Source organism: Cornus florida, unplaced genomic scaffold, assembly GCF_030987335.1.
Source record: "Cornus florida cultivar Cherokee Brave unplaced genomic scaffold, ASM3098733v1 CherokeeBrave_3.0.0_Hap2_Chr02, whole genome shotgun sequence".
In the NCBI taxonomy this organism is placed as follows: Eukaryota; Viridiplantae; Streptophyta; class Magnoliopsida; order Cornales; family Cornaceae; genus Cornus; species Cornus florida.
Genome location: NW_026775572.1, coordinates 11,450,032 through 11,469,801, shown reverse-complemented (window position 1 = coordinate 11,469,801; position 19,770 = coordinate 11,450,032). Strand labels below are relative to the sequence as shown.

Sequence of the window (19,770 nt, the reverse complement as noted above, 5' to 3'; positions counted from 1 at the left end):
CTAGGCATGTGTCGAATTAAAATCACTTACTATTTCTTATGCAAATTTTTTTGCAATTAACATATCATATTGTACAGCAAGAGAAATCGACGATCCCGGATGCGTTGATGAAAATTTCAAATAATATATTGTAGTAGTTCTGAGCTTGTATGAAGTATAACAAAAACTACACAGCAGAGATATGATTCTGTAAATCAGTTTTTTTCTACTATCTGCAGCAATCCAATGGCTTCTTCCTTGCTTTCTGTCCAGTCCTTGCCATCCTTGAAGACAAGGAACTCCATCATTTCCACACAGAAAAAGATGAAACTCCCACATAGATGTGAAATGCAAGATCCGAAGTCTTTGCCAACCACGCAGTGCCAAGCTGGTCCATAAGCTTCATCTAATTTCTTTTTTATTCAAATTTAGTTGGATGTTATATTAGATAAATTTAGAAGAAAAAAAAAAAAAAATCAGCAAAATGATTGATGAACACCATCATTCTCTAATACAGACAGCATTATAGCTTAAAAAAAGATGACATGAATATAAATACATCTAAAAGTATTTAAATGTACCGGATTCATTTTTATTTCTTATGTTATGGGTTATGGATTGAGAAAGATTTCAGAACAATAAACAGCTCTACAATTTCGATATTCATTCAGTAACTCATCAGTGTTCCATCTGGTATCCAATGTCTCCTGTTATCCAGGAAGTTGCGGGGTGAGAACTTTGTATTGTGTGTGATATGACACTGCTGTAATTACCATTCATCCAGTGAAGGTGTTAACCAAATCAAACCACAAAAAATGTATCCCAACCACTTGCAATTGGTATGCAAAATCTTTGTTCACTATCAATCTCTATCCTATAATCATACTTTTGGGGCTTTGTTAATTGATGTGTAAATTCAGGGGCACTTGCTAAGGCAAATAATCTGTGAAATGACCTCCATGGTATATTCCTATGTTTTGATTTGAAGTTAAAGTTAAAGGTGGATATATACTGATTAGACATATATATTTTGTCTGATAACTGATTCTTACTGATTTAAAAATGGTTTGGTTCGCGTTTATTCTGGGCCGGTGCTAACTGTAAACCAAATGAACCTTTAAACAAACAATCACAGGGAATATATGACTTTTTTCCGTACACACATACATATATATACAGAGGAAAAGATATCATCTTAACAGGGATCAGCAAGCAAATCATTCATTAAATTCTTTTGTGTTAAAAATCATGGTTCTTAAAAGTTGATCCAATAACCTCTCTTTCCCCTCCAAATACATTTGTTGCCTATCCAAAAAGATAAACTATATGTCTATCAGATGGCAGCTGAAGTTTGAGCACAGAATCTCTTTTACGAAACATATCATGACTTGCCTTGATTTTGAAGAAGATTTCAAATCAAAAAAATGGGATGAGGTTGTCTTTCCAATGTTGTCATGCTTGGGGTATAATATCTCCATAGCTCATGAGTTTTACTTTTTGCAGTCATGTCTTTTTCCTTTCAGGAGAAATGAAAAACATGTGCTTTGAAGTTTCGTTACCACGATCTAGTTTTTTTACTATAGAAATTTGCATAGTTACAATACCAAGATCTAGTTTATTGACATTTTGATGTCCCACAAAACTAGGAACTGGATGAGTCAGTGGGCAATTACAGCAAAAGGCAACAGTAACCTTAAATGATAGTAGCAACCTACATGTATAAAATTCTACCTCTACGGCATTGAAAAGATTTCAAGGTTAAAAACAAACCTGTTTAATGTGATGAGCAATAGATTGGCAATCGGAGACTTCATGTAGATCAAGAGCCTGGTAAGCTAACTCCATGACCTGGCTTTGCATCTCCTTTGGCATATCCGTCTCACGCACTATTGCTTTTCCCTCTAACATCTTAACAAGCAAAGGGTATGTATGTTTTATCATGCTCTAGCTGATGTATCGAGGAGTCAGTAACCCAACCTATATAGTGGAAGGAATAAGTAAAATTATCAGAAAAGGAGGATAATTAATCGGAGGTGGATATTAAATTCTGAATCATGATGTTTCTGGAAAAATCATAGCTCTTTGATATCGACACGTATTAATTACAGTGGCAACTTCCACAACTGTTGTATATGGTCATAAAACCACAGCTACTATTTTACAGAAGTTAAAAAGACTATCTTGTGACAATCTACCAAAACACAAGATACTTTTTCACACAAAGTAGTATTTGTGTTAGCTAATACATGGAAGACTGTGACTGGTAAGGTTATAATATCCGAGAAGTTAAAAATTACATATATATGATGTGCACTTTGATTGCTCTCTAGTTGGGAGTGGTCCATGAATGTTGTGAAGATACGACCTGACCTGAATGGTTTTGGACAGAAGGAGCAGACAAAAAATTGAAAACATATGGCTGTAAAGATTCGAATCTGGTGTTTTGTGGTGGTAATGCTATCAAATGCAGACCAGTCAAACAGCTTCATGGTCAAGCTCAGTTGGAAGATTCTTGCAGAAATATTATACAAACTACATATAGTGAAAACTTTCATAAAGGGCTTTGAATGCTAATGCAACTTATGATGATGGTCATAAAGCTATAAAAGCATTCAGAGTCCAATCTGATCTTTAGACTACTGATTACCTGAAATATACAGAGCTCAGGAAAAAGTTGATTTCTTTTCAATATTTTTTGTTATAACAAAAACAATTACCTGTTGCATGTTAAGGGACAATCTGGGCTTCCACCAAACAAGACATCACACGAGGGGCAAACGGAGATTGGACGACCACAACAACCACCGAGCCTTTTTCTCAACTATTTGGAGTCAGCTCCATGAATACTGTGTTTCCATTCTGCTCTATTTATGAGCCACAACCTCAGTCAAGCCACTTGATGTCATATACTCGGCAATATGAGATTGGACCAAATAGAAAATCACTGCTACACTGGATGGTAAATTTTTCATTGAAGTATCATCCTACATTATCTGAGCAATGAAATGTCCAGAGACAGAGAGATCAAAAAGGAAAAATCAAAACATTGCATACTTATAGGGATTCAGATATTAAAGTTACCAAAGCCTCTTTCTTCATATATAGGAAAGTACGTATTATGAGGCAAGAAAAGCTCTTTTACATGTTATATGCCAGTTTATAGGAGCATGTTATTCCCTATCAAAAACCAAGGTCCAAAATATTCTTGTTCCACAGAGCATCTTAATGCTTTATTATCCTTGCAATTTTGCAACTAATATTATATTGAAATAACTATATTCGTACGGCCTCTTAACAAGAGATACAGGCACACACAGTATGAATTCTTAGATCGAATTAAAGTTAAGAATGGAAGAAAATGTGCCTATCTTTCTTTGATTTAGGGAATATTCAGCCCATTATTATCATTATTTTTCTACAATTATCACCTATAAAATATTATTTTTATTAAAGTTGTTTAGGAAAACCACAATAGTTTGTAGGTTATAACGGTGCATTCGAAATTTGTAAACCATCCAATGGTTCAAAGTAGCTAGCGGTTGATTTGATTCTTTCTTTCAAAAAAACAATAATAAGTAAAATAAAATAATCACATTAAGAAATAATTGCAACTTACAGGTTCAATCATTTTCAGGCGTCAAAATCAATTTCCACAAACAATGAAGAAAATATAAGTGCAATAACAAATGATCATGGTGGCCAGTAAATTAGAAACTCATAGGAATTCTTGAACTGTAATTTTACAGAATAAGAGCCAAGAATCTTTGACTGAACGGATCCCACTTAAAAGAGAGATCTACAAATGAAAACTCAGTATTTGAAAATTAAATCAATAAATTTAAAATTAATCATCATTCATGTGGCAGACAATAGGCAGAAGAAAAGATTTGGATTTTCTTTACTTAAAGTGTTCAATTCTATATTACCAAGAATCAAAGAATAATTCTTCAACGAAACAACCAAAGATCATAGCATATACAAATGAATTATATACCAAAAATTTAAGCTCATTTATTGAATAAAGTTTTCATTAAATTGTCAATTTAAACTCATCCCTCTGCACAATTTCATAAGAATGCCAAACCCCTAAACCAAAATTAAATTAAAATGATTTCTTTTCCAGGATTGCCCTTCCAACAAACCCAAAAAATCCAGGAAAAAAGAAAATCTGTACAGCAAGAAAACCCCAGTTTTCAAGCCTTGGAAAAGAAAATCATTGAAACAGAAAACCCTAATTTTCTGATTCTAACACAGTACCCAATAAATTCTTCTTCAATCCTCAGTAAAAGATCACTGCAGACCCAATAAAGAGTCTCTCTTACCGAAAATGCCCCCAATTCCATTACCTTGACCTCAGCAAGAAAAAACAGAGTTCTTGACCTGAGCACTCGTCCGGGTTGATCAGGTGAAACGACTCCGAGTCAGCACTCCCCACCACACACTCGTAATTAGCCCTCATGTACATGAGCTCATCACCGTCACTCTTAAACGACCCGGATCCGTATCCTGCCGGGATAACGCCCGCCCCGACCGTAACGGACTGCATCGCCTTCAGCATGAGGCGGTTCTGCTCCGTGGCTTTTCTCCGAACCGCGAACCCGAGTTTGCGACCGTTACAGGTCAAGGTCCAGATGGGGACGGAGTGGAGAGGGCAGGAACTGAGTTCTGAGTCGGACGGGTGTTGGCACTCGAGTGCGATTCGGACTAGCCCGCAACGCATTTCCTTGACCAGGAGGTGGGTCGGGACGGAGAGTTCGAGGAGGAGGGAGGGTTTGGTGTTGAGGCGGTCGTGTTGGACGCAGAACCAGACGTGGCCGTGACGGTGGCCGAAGATGGTGCCGATGACCATTGTCTTGGAGGGTCGCGGTGGTGCGAGAGGGTGGGCGGTGGTGGTGCTATTGTCGGTGGAGGTGGAGTCGTCTTCTTGGTTTTTGGGGTCTTCGATGTCGTCTCGAAGCGAGGTGCTTATGCGTTTCTTGGTGGTGGTAATGTTGGTTGGAGTGGTGGTGGAGGGTAAGGTGAAGCAAGGGAGGAGGAATCGACGGAGGGCATCGATCTTGGTCATGGTTGTTTCCGATTGGGGTTTAAAAGACGACGAAACGAAGAGAGACGAAGAAAGGTTAAAGATTGAGGAGCGAATGGATTTTTTTTCGGTTTTGAAAGGACGAATTGAATCTGGGGTGGCTTCGTACGACCGTACGGGTCTCTGCAATATGTTATTTATATATATTATAAACAGAGACTTACAGAGGGCGGGAAAATATAGCCGTTATATCGAGGGTTTTAGAGAGTGTGTTTTTCTTTTTCTTGTTTAACTTAAATCAAATTTAGAGGCATTTATAGGGTTTCTCTAAACAAGACATGTGGAAAGGTAAAACCATATGGGACTACCTTGCAAGTTGCAACCAATGGATGGCAATGACATATATGGAGAGGTAACTCTCAGTGTGGTTCAGATCTACTTGTAATAATTTAGTCCAGAATCTTAACCGAAGATTTTGATGCGTTAAAGGAATTGAATGACTACATTTGTTTCATTAGAATCCAGATTATATAACTAGCATTTGCTGCTGAATAAACTAATTTAAAAATGAGATAACATTTTTGATATAGAAAGTCACCTCGTGATAAGTCGTTTATTACACAACAAACTCGATTAAGGTAAGAATGATGATGATGATGAAGATTTACGGTTTACCGGTCAAGTGCACTCGTTCCCAGTAATGGCCTCCCAATGGAAGGTTTCAACACTTGTTCCGAGTTACCACACACTCAATATGTTTCTCGGAAAAGGTTTCAAGTCGACGCTGCGCATATGAGCAGAAAATCATGGTTATATTGATAGTGTTTTTAAGTTCAGCAGTTTCCAGAAACAGAGAGATCTCGAGTGTTTTTAAGTTAAAAGGAATGGTTTCCTTACATCACCATTAAAACAAGGACCTGATCAGAAGAAAGCGTAGTGTGAAAAAATGCACATTTATCTTCTCTCTAGATTACATAAATAAGAGTATTAACAACATCCCATTGCACATGCAAAACAACACCTCCATACATTCCCCAGTCACCCAAAGAATAGCTGTACAAAATAATTATTATACACGGTGAAATAGGTAAAGGCATCAGGATGTGGTATTAAAAGTTGCCCCAGTAAGTTGAGGAGCACATTGTTGTTCCTCACCCTTGAGCAGAGCCATTCTTTGTGTCCTTGAATGGATTTGCCTGTTATTAAGGACATCAATATACATTCGGAGCCTATGCCGATCCGAGTTTGTGAGAGAGAAGGGAGGATTGAGAATGAGGGAAGGTGCTTCCACTAGAAGAAACACTAACAAGCGCACTGCTTTTGAATAAAAAACTGCTGCAGTTTCCGTATCACCCATGTACTCATCAACCTGCCAAACATAAATGAGACAACAATGTTTAGAATAACAGAATCTCTTAATTATCTTCTTCTTTTTTCTTTTTTTTTAACCTGACAAGGAACTCTTAATTATCTTGACTGGTGAAGAAAGTCACCAACAAAAACACGTTTGATAATTAAGAACACGATATTGACTTGAATGACAATAAAATAAACCCTTATAAACGTGTGTCTACCATGTCAAAGCAGTAAAAATTAAAACATGAGTACAAAACTTTTCTCTTTCTTTTTCAAGTTTTACCAGGCCCATTGTACCCCAATAGTATTCGGAAGCTTCCCCAGTGGCCCCACGTTAAAGTAAGGAAGTTCGAATTAGCTTTGCTAACCGTCAATAGGGGTTATGGTTTCTGAAGTCCTCATGCGTTACAAAAGATGAAAGGGAAAAATATAAACCTTTTGAGTCTTACCCCGTATCTAGGTAGGCATAAGCCTGTTAATCTCTACCCCCAAAGTCTAGTTTAATCAGATACATTGAATGAAGTGTACAACATTATGATTTAACAACAATGCAATAGGAAGTTTAGGATTTAACATTATAAACAAAAAATGGAATTGCATGTCATGGTTTTAGTGCAAGGATATAAAATAAATACTTACAGCCCCGTGTCTGCCCAAAGCAAGAGCAGATTGAAATATTGTCTCCATCGCATCTGGCATCTCCATATTTCCTAAAAATGTAACAACAAACTTGTATGAGTCTCTTATTCCTCACAAAAACAAACCATGAGAGCCAGCTTTTGTATTCCAACATACACACACACACATGCATACCCACCCCTGCATATCTAGCAAAATGGAGATGTTCCTGCCAATAAGATTCAAGGGACATTCCCAACCCTCTGCAGTAAAAGTAATACAAATACGAGAATACAGCTCAATATTCCTAATAATACAGCAATATCATATGTTTGATATTAAGGCTCAAGAAAAGATTTTTGGTTGGCATGCATCACTTCAATCAAAAGATCATAGGATGCAGATCTTCATAAAAGTAAAATATTTAATACTACATAAATAAAAATATCACCTATTCATGTTATTAGTCCTTTCAGAATACCTTTTGAAAATAAAATTTGAGTCCAACTGGTTAAAAAGCATAAAATGAAAAATCAAGTTTTAAATACATGACATAAACAGATAGTAAGAACCAAAAAAAGAAAATGTTGACACTTATATCAGAATCATAGTATTGAAAAAAATAGACTAAAAAGGAGGAAAGCCTTTTAACATTAGTAGGTAACATAAAGAGATCAAAACCATACCAGGCTCAATAACCTTGGAAAGTTCCTCGGCATTCCCAACTTCAAGAAGAAATTCCCTCTCAATTTGAGAGCAAATATCCTGCGGTCTTTGGGAGTGAGCAATATCAAGACACGCTTGGATATCATGACTACAATGCTCCTTCTCAACACTCCCCCTCAATCTGGCAGTCTCTTGGCTTGGGCTTCCATCCATAGCCGATGCAGCTTGTGTATGGCAAATATGAAGTGCCTGCTTCCATGTTGCTAGAATGACGAGCTGAATCGAGAATGCTTCCAGTTGCCTACCTGCATCAATCTTTCCAAACAACAGAAACAAGGTAAGTATTTGGAGCAAGAGACAATGTATATAACAACAAACAGCAGTTGTACGAGTAAAGAAATTCATGGTACGGTGAGGCACACCAGAGGAAGGGTCTAGAAATTGCAATCCATGCATGCAGCACACACGCAGATGGGTCAGAATGTAATATCTATTTAGACTTGCCGTAGGAATATTATCCCGAGTATTAATGTAATAAATTATGGATTCACTCGTGCATTTTGAAGTCCATCAGTAAAAATTAACCATAATTTCTTTACACAATCCATTTAATTGGTAAACAATAAGAATTGAACCTCAAATCGACAGTACTGCCTTAAATGTCTTTCACTAGCATGACGAAAAAACTTTGGCATCATCAAACACAATTAGATCATGTATAGGGTCAGATACATAGCCTTACATGAGATGAATGGGGCAAAAATCATTACTATAGACGGCCCGAGAGTGACACATAAAGCCTCTTTTAATGTAGATTCCAACCCTGCATGCGGTTAGTACATTGTTGACAGACAATTAAGAAACCTAGTCTGACTACAATATCACTGAAACTATGAACCATCCAAAGATGCCTACCATACATACCAAAAAAAGGCATGGTATTCGAGACAAGAAAGGTCCTTAAGTGAATTAAGCAGATAATATATCTAATTATATATCTGGTCTGATCTAGAGTAGTTTTTGCACTGGGATAGATATATTCCATTTCCATAAGCGCCACATAGCTTTGAAATTTGTGAATGTGTGGCTGGTGGGGGAGGTAACACGAGGAAGGGAGAGATTTATGTATCATCCCTCTGGTCACTCCACGGACTGTACCTTTTTCTCCCACAAAATATTAGGAGTCAACTACAAATGACATTGTTTGATTGCACAAGTGACAGTTGTTATGAGTTACCTTATCATTTACTAATTCCCTGATAGCAGAAGCACACTGCCGCAATGACTTAATTCTTGTCATGCAGTGAGTTGATGGCAGCTCCAAAGCATCTCCTAAGTCCATGGATCCTTGTGAAGTCCCAGAAGGAGCAGAGCTGTGACTTTCCAAGCTTCCAATGCAATCCAGTTTACTGACTGCCGCACCAATGATTGGCACAGGGGCACTTGATGTGGAGATAACATTTGCAGCTGCTTGTGGGGGACCCTCTGATTTACATGGCAAATGGCTTTGCTTGGAAGCACTTGCTGAAGAAGATGATGCATCCATAGCCGAGCCAGACACAATAACATAGTCCTGATCAATCAACTCCAATGAATCCGCAACTGTAGAATCCATGCAAATAAGACAATAAAAGAATAAGGAATGTATTTTAGCAAGACAGATAATAAATATAGATAAAGAATATTTGGAAATTTTGATGGAACATTATGAGATATGGAGGTACCTCTTGAAGTCACTGGTTTTTGGTCCATGGATTTCAATGATTCTTTTAGATTTCCTTCTAAATGTCTATGACTATCAAATCTAAAACCAGTACTTTCTGGTTTGTGCTTAACAGCACTATACTTGGAAGTAACATCCATGTTGCTTGAAGTGTTGGCCGGTTCCCTCCTATCAACTCTTGTTTCAAGAGAAAATCCATATCTAGCCAAGTTGTTTGAAGTGTTAGGCAAATCCCTCTTATTAACTGTATCAAGAGAAAATCCATATGTAGAATTCATAGAAGACCTCCTCCTAGAAAAGGATGGACTCCCATCAGGACCACTGGAATCATCATCAAGACTGAAAGGTAAACAATCTTCTTGAGAACTCTCTTCTGAGTTCCTCACTGGATTGCCTTCAGTAAAGGGGATACCATCTATCATTCTTGATGATCTCCTGTTCCTGCAGACAAAAGCATATTTCATAATTTTAGCATAAAGAATGAGGAGTATTGCCGGTCGATATTATGAAAACTAAAACTCTCTGTTGCATTTACCTAGAAGGGTCATCTGGTTGCTTCTGAGAAAGAAAAGGGTGGTTAAAGAACTCTTCAAATGTTAAACGTTCCACTGTGGATGCAAGGATACGGAAAAGTTTTAGACAAAAAGGGTCGAATTGAAATTAAGCAGGATCACATAATTTTGAAATGTGAAAAGATAAGTCAAACTCTCATGACTCTTGTTTCATCTTTCACCCATTTGTCTCCAGAGAAGCTGTGAATTTGGCAATGGTTTACTTAACAGCAGAACTTATATTGTATAAATTGTAATCCTATACACAGTACAAAGTTCCAAAATAGTAATATCATGCCACGTTTTGCAATGAATTTCACAAGATTGAATATGCCTCCAGCAAAGCACCACAGTAGCACTGGATTGTGGCATCCCATCCCTTCATTTCTGGTAAGAGTAATTACCGGGCAGGTGGTCCAAACAGGGCAACTTTGAAAGATCAAGGTACTGCCTGGACCTGGACGTTATAGAATTATCCTGAACCTATGCAAAGCTAGTTAAGTTAAAATTTATTAGAGAATAGCATAAATTTAGTTCCCTTGTGGAATTTGGTTATTAGGGGATGTGAACAACATGATTCAGAAGTCTAAGACTCTCTAAGTATTTCCCACTTGTAATGGAACTAGAAAAGGATGAACAAATTGATAGTCGCATCTCATGCACGTCGCCTTCCCACAACTGAATACAACTTAGTACAACATATAAAATACTTTAGCACATTAATAATATAGCATGATTTATTTATGGAATGAAAAGCAACCTAGTAAAACTGAAGTGTTCACTTTGTGCCACGAAAATTTCGATTAAACGATAAAAAGAAAGACAACCTTTGGATTCAGTAATTAGTTAATTACTATCATGGTTTCAGTGATCTTATATGCTGCCAATATCAAGATACATGGGATATACCAGGATTGCGGCGGAGCAACTTTTGGCACAAATCTATGCAGTCTAAACTCAAATTCTTTTTATCCGGAGGAAAATGCAATTCAGATGATTTCACAATGTTCTGGAGCAACTGCACAACACATGAGACGAAAAGGTTTAGATCAAAGCAAAAGGGCACGAAAAACTACTAATATAAATTTAGGTCCAAGAATTCTTACTTAGGCTGAAGAACAACCTAAAAGTGTTAACAAAAAAGAAATCAAACCTGTTTTGGATCGTTTCCTGTAAATGGGGTTTTCCCGGTTACTAGCTGAAACAAAATGGCGCCAACACTCCAGAGATCTGCCTGCGTTTTTAGTTCAAGGTTAATAGGAGAAGATTGTGCAAAAATAAATAAATAAACAAAAAAACAATAAATAAATAAAAACAAAAGTACTTGTACTTGCATATGGAATATTTAAATGTCACCTTAGCATCATACTTCTGAAGTAGCATTATTTCTGGAGCCATGTAAAGCGGTGAACCACACAGTGTTTCTGCAAGGCCTCTAGGTTGAAGAGATCTGATAAAGAAAACCGCACTGTTCAAACTCTTGACTTTGAACTTTTAAGTAGAAGAATTTTGTGAAAAATATTTAGCTGGTTGGTAGTGTTATAAAAAGAAGAAGAGTCAGACATTCATAATATAATGATCATGCTTCAAAACCAAAAGAATAGCCAAAGTGACCATTTTCGATACACAATGTCAATAATACAAAGGGATGGTGAGATAGATGGTGATATAATTAGTAGAATTGAAGCAAGTTGGAGATAATGGAGACAGACTATTGGAATTTTATTTGATAAAAGAATAACAACTAAATTAAAAAAAAAAAAACTTAGTGAACAATTATTGGGCCAACTATTTTATACAATGCAGAGTGTTGGGTGTTAAAAAAGAATAAGAAACAACGAATTCATGTAACGGAAATGAGGATGTTAAAGTGAATGATAACGATGACTAGAAGAGACTGGGTTTACAAAAAAAAAATGTGAGGGAGAAATTACAAATTGAACCTATTAGTAATAAGATAAGAGAAAATAGACTGAAGTAGTATGGACATATATCCATAAAGAAATCTACAGACGCTCCTGTAAGAAGAGATAAACTAATTTACATAGAAGGTAGAAGGCAAATAGGGCAACCAAAGTTAACATGGGATGAAATCATTAGAAATGATTTAAAGAACGTAAATGTTATAAAGAGATGGCCTGAAATAGAAAATAATGGAAAAAGAGAATTTATGCTGCCAACCTCTTCATATGGGATTAAAGCAAGGATGATGATGATGTGGTCAACCCCATCATATGGGACTAAGTCAAGGATGATGATGATGACAAAATATTAATAATAATAATGATAAATTACATGGAGAAATAACAGACTAGCAAAAGAGGGGAAAAAAAAAAAAAAAAGAAGTGAGAATAGGTGAAATTTAGTGGAAATTTAAACCTTTAAAATAACAATTTTTTTAATAAAAAATGTTAGCACAATCACAATAATGTTGAGAATGCAACGATCATATATGGTTTTATCAAAGATATATCAACAAAATTTTACATCATCAAAAAATAAATCTATCACAGATTTTACTTAAATATAATAATAAAAAACTTACAATTTTCAACTGGGAAGGCCCAAATCATACACTTCTATAACAGTCTTGGTTTGAGTTATATTTTATGAGTTAGTCAGGTACTATTCAAGTCTTAGTCATAGTTTATTATTTGACAGGCCAAAAATAAATGCAATCAAGCACCTCAATCCTTAAAATTATAATGCACTTAAAAACATTGGGAGTTCAGATTGCCAAAAATGGATTCGTTTGATATGAAAATGTTGAGATTATTTGACCATTTTAAAGTAGAAAAGTACTTTAAAGTTCCAAAAGCACAAGAAAAAGAGGCTCCTGCAGGTAGATGATGCCACGTGTACTATCAAAATTAAAAGGAATACTTGCAGTCTTGTACAAATGAGAGATAGATGGGTAGTGGGAGTTGAGTGTCTAATCATGGAGCTCCTCTGAAAAATAGGTGATGAGAGAATCCACTCCCCCCAACACCCCCCCCCCCCCCCCCCCCCCCACCAAAAGAAAAAAAAAGATTTTTTATATACCTTGCAAATCCAAAATCTGCAATCTTCAGGACTGATTTGTCGTCATTTGAGGAGAGAAGGAGATTCTGTTTCAGAAATCATAAACATCAAAATTGAATATATCGTATAAAATGCCTATTGCATTGTGATATTATAAATTCTAAATAAATTAATTTTGCATCAATTTTCTCAAAAAGAACAGAAAAACATTAAGAAATTCTATGGAGAAGTCTTTACCCTCCTCCAAAACACAGTTAGTTGATTTTAGGTAAGGATACATACCAGCCTGCTTTCTAATAGCATTTCATAGCAAGTTAAAACATACCATCCCCCAACTTCAGTTCCCATTTCAGACATTGATCTTCGTTATTTTTCATTATACAATTTCTTTTTAACTCAATAAGAAATTCATGGTCTTAAAGTAGAATAAGAGACACTAGAGTCAACAAATGATAGGTTATTATTTGTGAAATGATGGGATGATGACGACAACTTTCCACATATATTAAACAATGTATATTGTCATACTTTCCCTGGATGCAGAAAGTTTTCACCTAAATATGCGAAACGCCATCTAAGTTTCTTATCAGGGCTCGTCTCTTTTAAAAGACAACCACTTCTACCATACTGCAGGAACCCGATGCAAAGAGCTTGTGAGGAAAAATGCAAATCAAAGCATTGACATATTAACCCAATAAGATAGGATAATAGTACGATTTTTTTTCTATATACAGTGCACGCCCGTCTCTTGGGGTGTCTTCTATGTGAAGATCATAGAGGGAGTAAAATATGTAGCCCAAGTCTGTGGTTGGGAAAAAAGCTTCTTGTTGTTGTAAGCTATGTAACCAGGATCACTGAAGTAATTGTATCATGATCATGAATTCATTTCTTCTTTTTTTTGAGAAATATGATAATGAATTCATTTCTATCTCCCTACTCCTTCTCATAGAAGTTACAAGTCCTTCCTTCATCAACAATTCTAGTAAAAGTTGTTTAAAACCATCACACTCTGTATAAAATTTTTGTTATATGCTTCCTAATTTAATGAAAATCGTAAACAGCCTATCTTCTTCTCCCAGTGTCTTTCCATCAGTTTGCCCAGGTAATTAAATATCTTCCACTTGGTAAGTTATATCAATATGATTCACATATTTAACATAATGATAGTTAATTCAACCCCAAATTAATCTTTGTTATTAAAAATGGGTACAAATTTTCTATCCCCACCCTTTTGGCATTTTCTTAGTCTTTCAATTATGTAAAGATATAGTCAACTAACCACCATCACACGTGTATTTTGCGGCTAAAATCTAAAAACAGAGAGAAAGAAAAACCAAAAAACAAAATGTATGCCACAACTTTGGACAAACAATTGTCTGTTAGATAAAAGTATATATGAGAATTTCAAGATTTATGTCAGTCGTATAACATTAATGATTTTAAGCCAAAAAAGATAAAAATGAGGAACGTTAAACAAACCTGTGGCTTTAGATCTCGATGTATAAGATTATTCTCGCGGAGAATTTGTAAACCGGCCGCTGCAGAAGACGCAATGTAAAGGACATCACTGCATGACTCACAGGAGACATGAAATTTAAAAGTAAGAGAAGACTGGAAGATACCTAGTTGCCGCATAAAGTGTTTTGCTGTGGCTTCTGGGACTCCTCCTTGATGTTGTTGAATATACATATAAAGGTCACCCCCTCTACAGTACTCCAATACCAAATGTATCTTTTCAGGTTCCTAAACCATACATAAACGAGACCCAATTTAGAGTGGAAGGATAAAAATGGAAGAGTACATGCAAATTGTTTCTTGGGATGGCCCAAAATTTCGCATCCGTAACTAATCTAAGTTACATAGATATAACAGATTGGGGTAGGTCACAGTCCATCACTTCCAACCTGCCCTACTTAAAAAAAAATACAAAATAAACCCAGCTATCAAAGTGCAAATAAATATCATGTCTCAAATATCCAAAGGCATAGCTAGCCTTCTTTAGTGCCCCAGGAAAGTAGTGAAATCTTCAGAAGGGATAACATTGTTTTAAAGCGCAGCTTACAAATCACATCAATCCATATCATTTCACTGAGCTTAAGCAAATTGTTCAGCTAAGCTGATGCGAGCTTCAGAGAAAATAATATGACATTAAACATAAAGTTCTACTTCTTTATTATTTTCTTCCTGCCTCCCTTACTAGCTTGTCCATTATACATTACAACTGCCAAACATCTATCATTTCAGAAAAACAAGACCCAGAGGAGAAGAATAGGCAGGGATGATAGGATTCAAACCCGTGACATATTTACCCAAGACAATGGCACTACCAAGTTGTGGTACACCCCTTTCAATTGGTCTACAGTGTCATCGCAAAGAATCTCTGCCTTGTTTAATAGATTGTCACTTTTCCATCATATAAAATTTCTCTTGCCATTTCTTCTTTATGTTCTTTGTTGAGTATGGTAAAACAAAAGATCCCAACTTCTATTTCGTCTGTCCATCCCTCCCTCCCTACCTCTTTCATTCTAATTATAGAAACTGCTACAATATTGAGGTGTCTCATTTAATTTCTTGAAAACATGAACACCAAGACACTTATAGAAGACTGGAAATTTCATATCTTTCATTTTCCTCTGTTTTCATAGTAGCCAAACTGACAGTAAAATTATAATCTCTCACCATACTTCAATCCAACAACATAACAGCGGCCATAATATTTAGGTGAGCCTTTTGATTTACTGTAACCCAAATAACACAAAATCCAATGATTCAAAAATTCGATTTTTTTCTCCTTTGATCGGATTCTTAGCAACCAAACCAAAGATTGAATTTTAACATCTACCTACTTCATTCATATCATACACTAACAATTGTCATACCGGCAGAGATGCACACTAACTGAAATATGACATATATACATATTGATATAAAAATTATACATACATATAAGTATAATACGGACCTCAATGATGTCGTGCAAGTGAATGATATTGTTATGGTTGATCTTCTTCAAGATAACAATCTCCGACATGAGACTCTCTTGCAATTTATTGTTCAATCGTCCCGTAGCGATCTCTTTAATCGCGACCTCTGTGCCATGGACTTTGTGCCTCGCGTGCCACACCACCGAGAACGAACCACACCCAATCTGTCTGCCCACCAGGTAGTCCCCAACAACTCTACCTCTGCTCGTCGATTGAGCCATAACGGAACTACCCCTGTAAAATTATTTTAAAAAATAAAAATTAAAATCAAAACCTATAATCTGAAGCTTCAAACCCTAATATCAAGCTCCGAGATTGATCCAATCAGCAAAAATCAGAGAACCCAAATGAGGCTGTTTTTAATTTTTAAATTTTTAAAAATTCTGAGACAGAATTTTGAGGGTTTGGTTTTGGGTTTGAGATGATATGATTGGTGAAGTATACGGAGACAGGGAGGGTTGATATTAATGGAAGCCGAACAATGTTTTGTTTAATATATGAAGGTGTTATCAGATGTTAATTATTGCGATTCGATAACATCATAAGTGAGATGGTTAACGTTGTTTTTCTTTTTCTTTTTCTTTTTCTTTTCAATTTTCCGAATTGGTGTCTTTGAGTTTTGGTGCTTAATTGACTTGTTAATTCTGTAGTGCGTGTTATGCACCGTTGGGGAATTGATGGAGTGTTTTCTTCCTAGTATATTCGAACGTGTGCCAATTTTGCTGTATGCATATGTCTGTTGGCTGAAACATTATCTTCATTTCGTGAGTAATGATGAAACGCGGTAACCAACATCAACAACAACGTTACCGTGAAGGCTGTGTCCATGTCTAATTGGACCTCAAAAGCACCTCTCTCTCTCTCTCTCTATATATATATATATATATTTTTTTTCACAATTAGCAGTTGTTTTTCTTTGAATCTTGAATCTATTTTCTATTAAATGTGATGGCTAATATCATCCGTCTGATTAGGGTATGTATTTTTTTTTTCTTAATCCATCCATTACTAATTAGAATATATTATAGGGTAAAGTAAAAAAAAATGAATTGAAATAATTTTTGTAATGCATGTGAGTAGTCCAATAAATCACTTAATAATTATTTGGGTAAATTACCACGGGCCTTGTACCGGGTTCAAGTTTTCAAAAGAATAGAGTGAGCGTGTGAATAGCGTGTGTAAGTTTCTTGCCAATTCAAATGTGTGTGTGTGTGTGTGTGTGGGGGGGGGGGGGGGGTAAATTATAGTGACAGTTACTGTGATTTGTCCTATTAATAGTCAAATACAACTTGACTATTTTTTAACAATGACATTTCTAAGGACTTGAATCCTCTAAGTTAAATATTCTATAAGTTACAGGAATTGGATCATGTCAAAGTTCAGCAATTGCATATTTTGAGACAATAAGAAAAGTAATATATATATATTAATTTTTTTGTTTTTATTTTTATTTTATTTTTGTTAAATGAGCTATTTACGGCAGGATTTATGACTAACACTCGTGCATTAAAGTGTTGATTCGAGTATTAAATGCTTTATTATTTATGTAAATATATCTTTAGTAAATTTTGTTAATTGTGCAGTTTACAAATTAAATTTGAATTTACTACGTAAATTAGTTACGGAGTAATTATATAATGTTTAATTATATATTTAGTGGCGAAATATAGTACAATATATAATATAACTAATATTTACTGTTTTGGTTGTATGGCAATGGTACTAACTAACAGATTGTTACATATAATTTAACTAATTATTTTACCCTGAAGGTTAGTTTAGTCTATTCAAATTAGTTAGAGATGTTAAATTGGGAACCGTTTAAATTAATAAAATCTTAAAGGACAATCTCCATTTTTGACACCTTTTTAGGGGCTGTTTGAATCCAATTTATGACGGGGATATGATTGTTTTAAACATGAGTCAAGTGATTTAAGTTGTATTTGGTAACACCGTAATCTAATATTTCATGAGGAGAGTACAAGACTCTTTCAATGGGAAGATTTCTTACTCAATTAAGTATTCATCCACTAATAAAAATTAATGAGAAAATTATTTGTTTTATTTTACCACAATGTCAGTGCAGGGCCTCTCAGAGTACCCCCAATAAATCACCATAGAGCACATATAGTCTGCCCTAAATATATTAGGAATCTAATATTTCATGAGGAGAGTACAAGACTCTTTCAATGGGAAGATTTCTTACTCAATTAAGTATTCATCCACTAATAAAAATTAATGAGAAAATTATTTGTTTTATTTTACCACAATGTCAGTGCAGGGCCTCTCAGAGTACCCAATAAATCACCATAGAGCACTTATAGTCTGCCCTAAATATATTAGGCACTTATCGAAAATTTGTAAAGCAAAACCTACACTTTGCACTTGGATTTGGTAATAAGTTTCTTCCCATATTCAAGATCCTAGCTATCATGGTCGAGCATCTCCAATGGCCTCTCAAATGAGCTCTCAAACTCAAAATATAACAGAGATGAAAATAAAACACTCGACCTCTCAAAAGACCTCTCATATTTTGAGATTCTCAAATATATTATCAAATATAACAGTTCTCAAATGTCTTCTCAAACTCAAAATATAGCAAGTGAATGAAAATAGGCACTTCAATGGACCCTCTCAAAAGACCTCTCATATTTTGAGATTGTCAAAAGTTACTAAAATGAAAATAAGGCACTTCAATAGGCTCTCAAACACATGGAATGGCTGTTGTGTCAAAAAATAGTATTTTGGATGAAATGTATCATTGGAGCAGAATTGCAAAAATATAGCATTTTGACATTGTAACTCCTCTCAAAATATAGATTTAGTATAAAAATATAGCATTTTGTATTGGAGATGCTCTAATTGTGCTTTGTTTGGTAGGAATAAATGAAGAGGAGTGGAGGAAGAATAGAAATAAAATAAGGAACTTTTTTTATTAAGCAGAAAAAGAGAAAAGGAGAGAAATAACAATAGAAGGAATTGGTTATCTTTCATCCTTTTATAAATTTTCATTGTTCTAATATGAGCTAAAGAAAGAAAAGAAGACAATTGTTATTATAAAAGTTTTGAATTTTACATTACTACCATAAATTATGCACTTTTAAACTACAATACTATCATCAATAAATAAAACACAATATTATAGATAGTGATTGATATAATGGTAAAAATAATTTAAAACTCTCTCTTTCCTTCTCTCTCAGTGAACACAATAATTTGTGAGATTATTATATTCTCTTATATATAGCCATTGCTATAATGATAAAAATAATTTAAAACTCTCTATTTCATTATCTTCCAACAAATATAATAAACTATAAACTTATTCTATTATCTTTCATAAAAAAAAAAATAAAAATAAATATAAAAAGAAATATGGACGGACATAATATATTGTTTAAGAATGTCAAGTCTATTCAAAATTTTCTCAAGAATGTCAAGTCTATTCAAAATTTTCTCCCCTGCATCTAATTTTTTGTTATTTCCCACCGAACAGAATATAAGAATGTTTATTTTTTTAACAATTTGCTACTATGTCTTTTCATATTCAAAATTTGAACTAACACGTTATTTACTGAGAATGTCTATTACAGTACTCTAACGATTTGCCATTTTCTTAGTAATTTGGGGTTGTTTGGCTCTTTTTTTTAGGGGCGTGTTAAAGTCTTTCGACCTAAGGGGTTGAATAGTCAAACTATCCGTACTGACCGAATCTGAAATCGGTCCTTAGTGAATCAAGCGACTGCTGGAAGGCAAGGATAACTCCTCCCTTCAGGTTCTTCAATGCTTCAATAAATACGACTTTTAGCACTATAAGTAGAATGGATAAAGGGAGTAAAACAAATTACA

General features: G+C 35.1%; 3 protein-coding genes across 4 annotated transcripts; all 3 read right to left on the bottom strand.

Annotated features, from left to right (window-relative positions):
* Window positions 1–104: 104 nt before the first annotated feature.
* On the bottom strand, window positions 105–1,993 carry LOC132293595 (uncharacterized). Its single transcript, XM_059791134.1, has 2 exons — window positions 1,750–1,993; window positions 105–392 (listed from the first exon to the last, which is right to left on the bottom strand). Exons 1-2 carry the CDS (start codon window positions 1,918–1,920, stop codon window positions 195–197), a joined length of 369 nt encoding a protein of 122 aa, XP_059647117.1. The 5' UTR covers window positions 1,921–1,993; the 3' UTR covers window positions 105–194.
* A 1,998-nt stretch (window positions 1,994–3,991) lies between these two features.
* Window positions 3,992–5,220, bottom strand: LOC132285377 (protein MIZU-KUSSEI 1). Its single transcript, XM_059787558.1, has one exon. It carries the CDS (start codon window positions 5,042–5,044, stop codon window positions 4,322–4,324), a length of 723 nt encoding a protein of 240 aa, XP_059643541.1. The 5' UTR covers window positions 5,045–5,220; the 3' UTR covers window positions 3,992–4,321.
* Window positions 5,221–5,936: 716 nt separating this feature from the next.
* Window positions 5,937–16,647, bottom strand: LOC132293593 (serine/threonine-protein kinase ATG1c-like). 2 transcript variants are annotated; one of them, XM_059791132.1, is made up of 14 exons: window positions 15,900–16,647; window positions 14,560–14,680; window positions 14,417–14,475; window positions 12,959–13,023; window positions 11,273–11,366; window positions 11,070–11,150; window positions 10,826–10,934; window positions 9,901–9,973; window positions 9,367–9,806; window positions 8,880–9,244; window positions 7,663–7,957; window positions 7,176–7,239; window positions 6,998–7,068; window positions 6,229–6,371 (listed from the first exon to the last, which is right to left on the bottom strand). In XM_059791132.1, exons 1-14 carry the CDS (start codon window positions 16,140–16,142, stop codon window positions 6,367–6,369), a joined length of 2,085 nt encoding a protein of 694 aa, XP_059647115.1. In that variant the 5' UTR covers window positions 16,143–16,647; the 3' UTR covers window positions 6,229–6,366. The 2 variants fall into 2 exon arrangements, with proteins under 2 accessions (XP_059647114.1, XP_059647115.1); XM_059791131.1 differs by lacking the exon at window positions 7,176–7,239 and having other exon boundaries at window positions 5,937–6,371; window positions 15,900–16,641.
* Window positions 16,648–19,770: the final 3,123 nt, after the last annotated feature.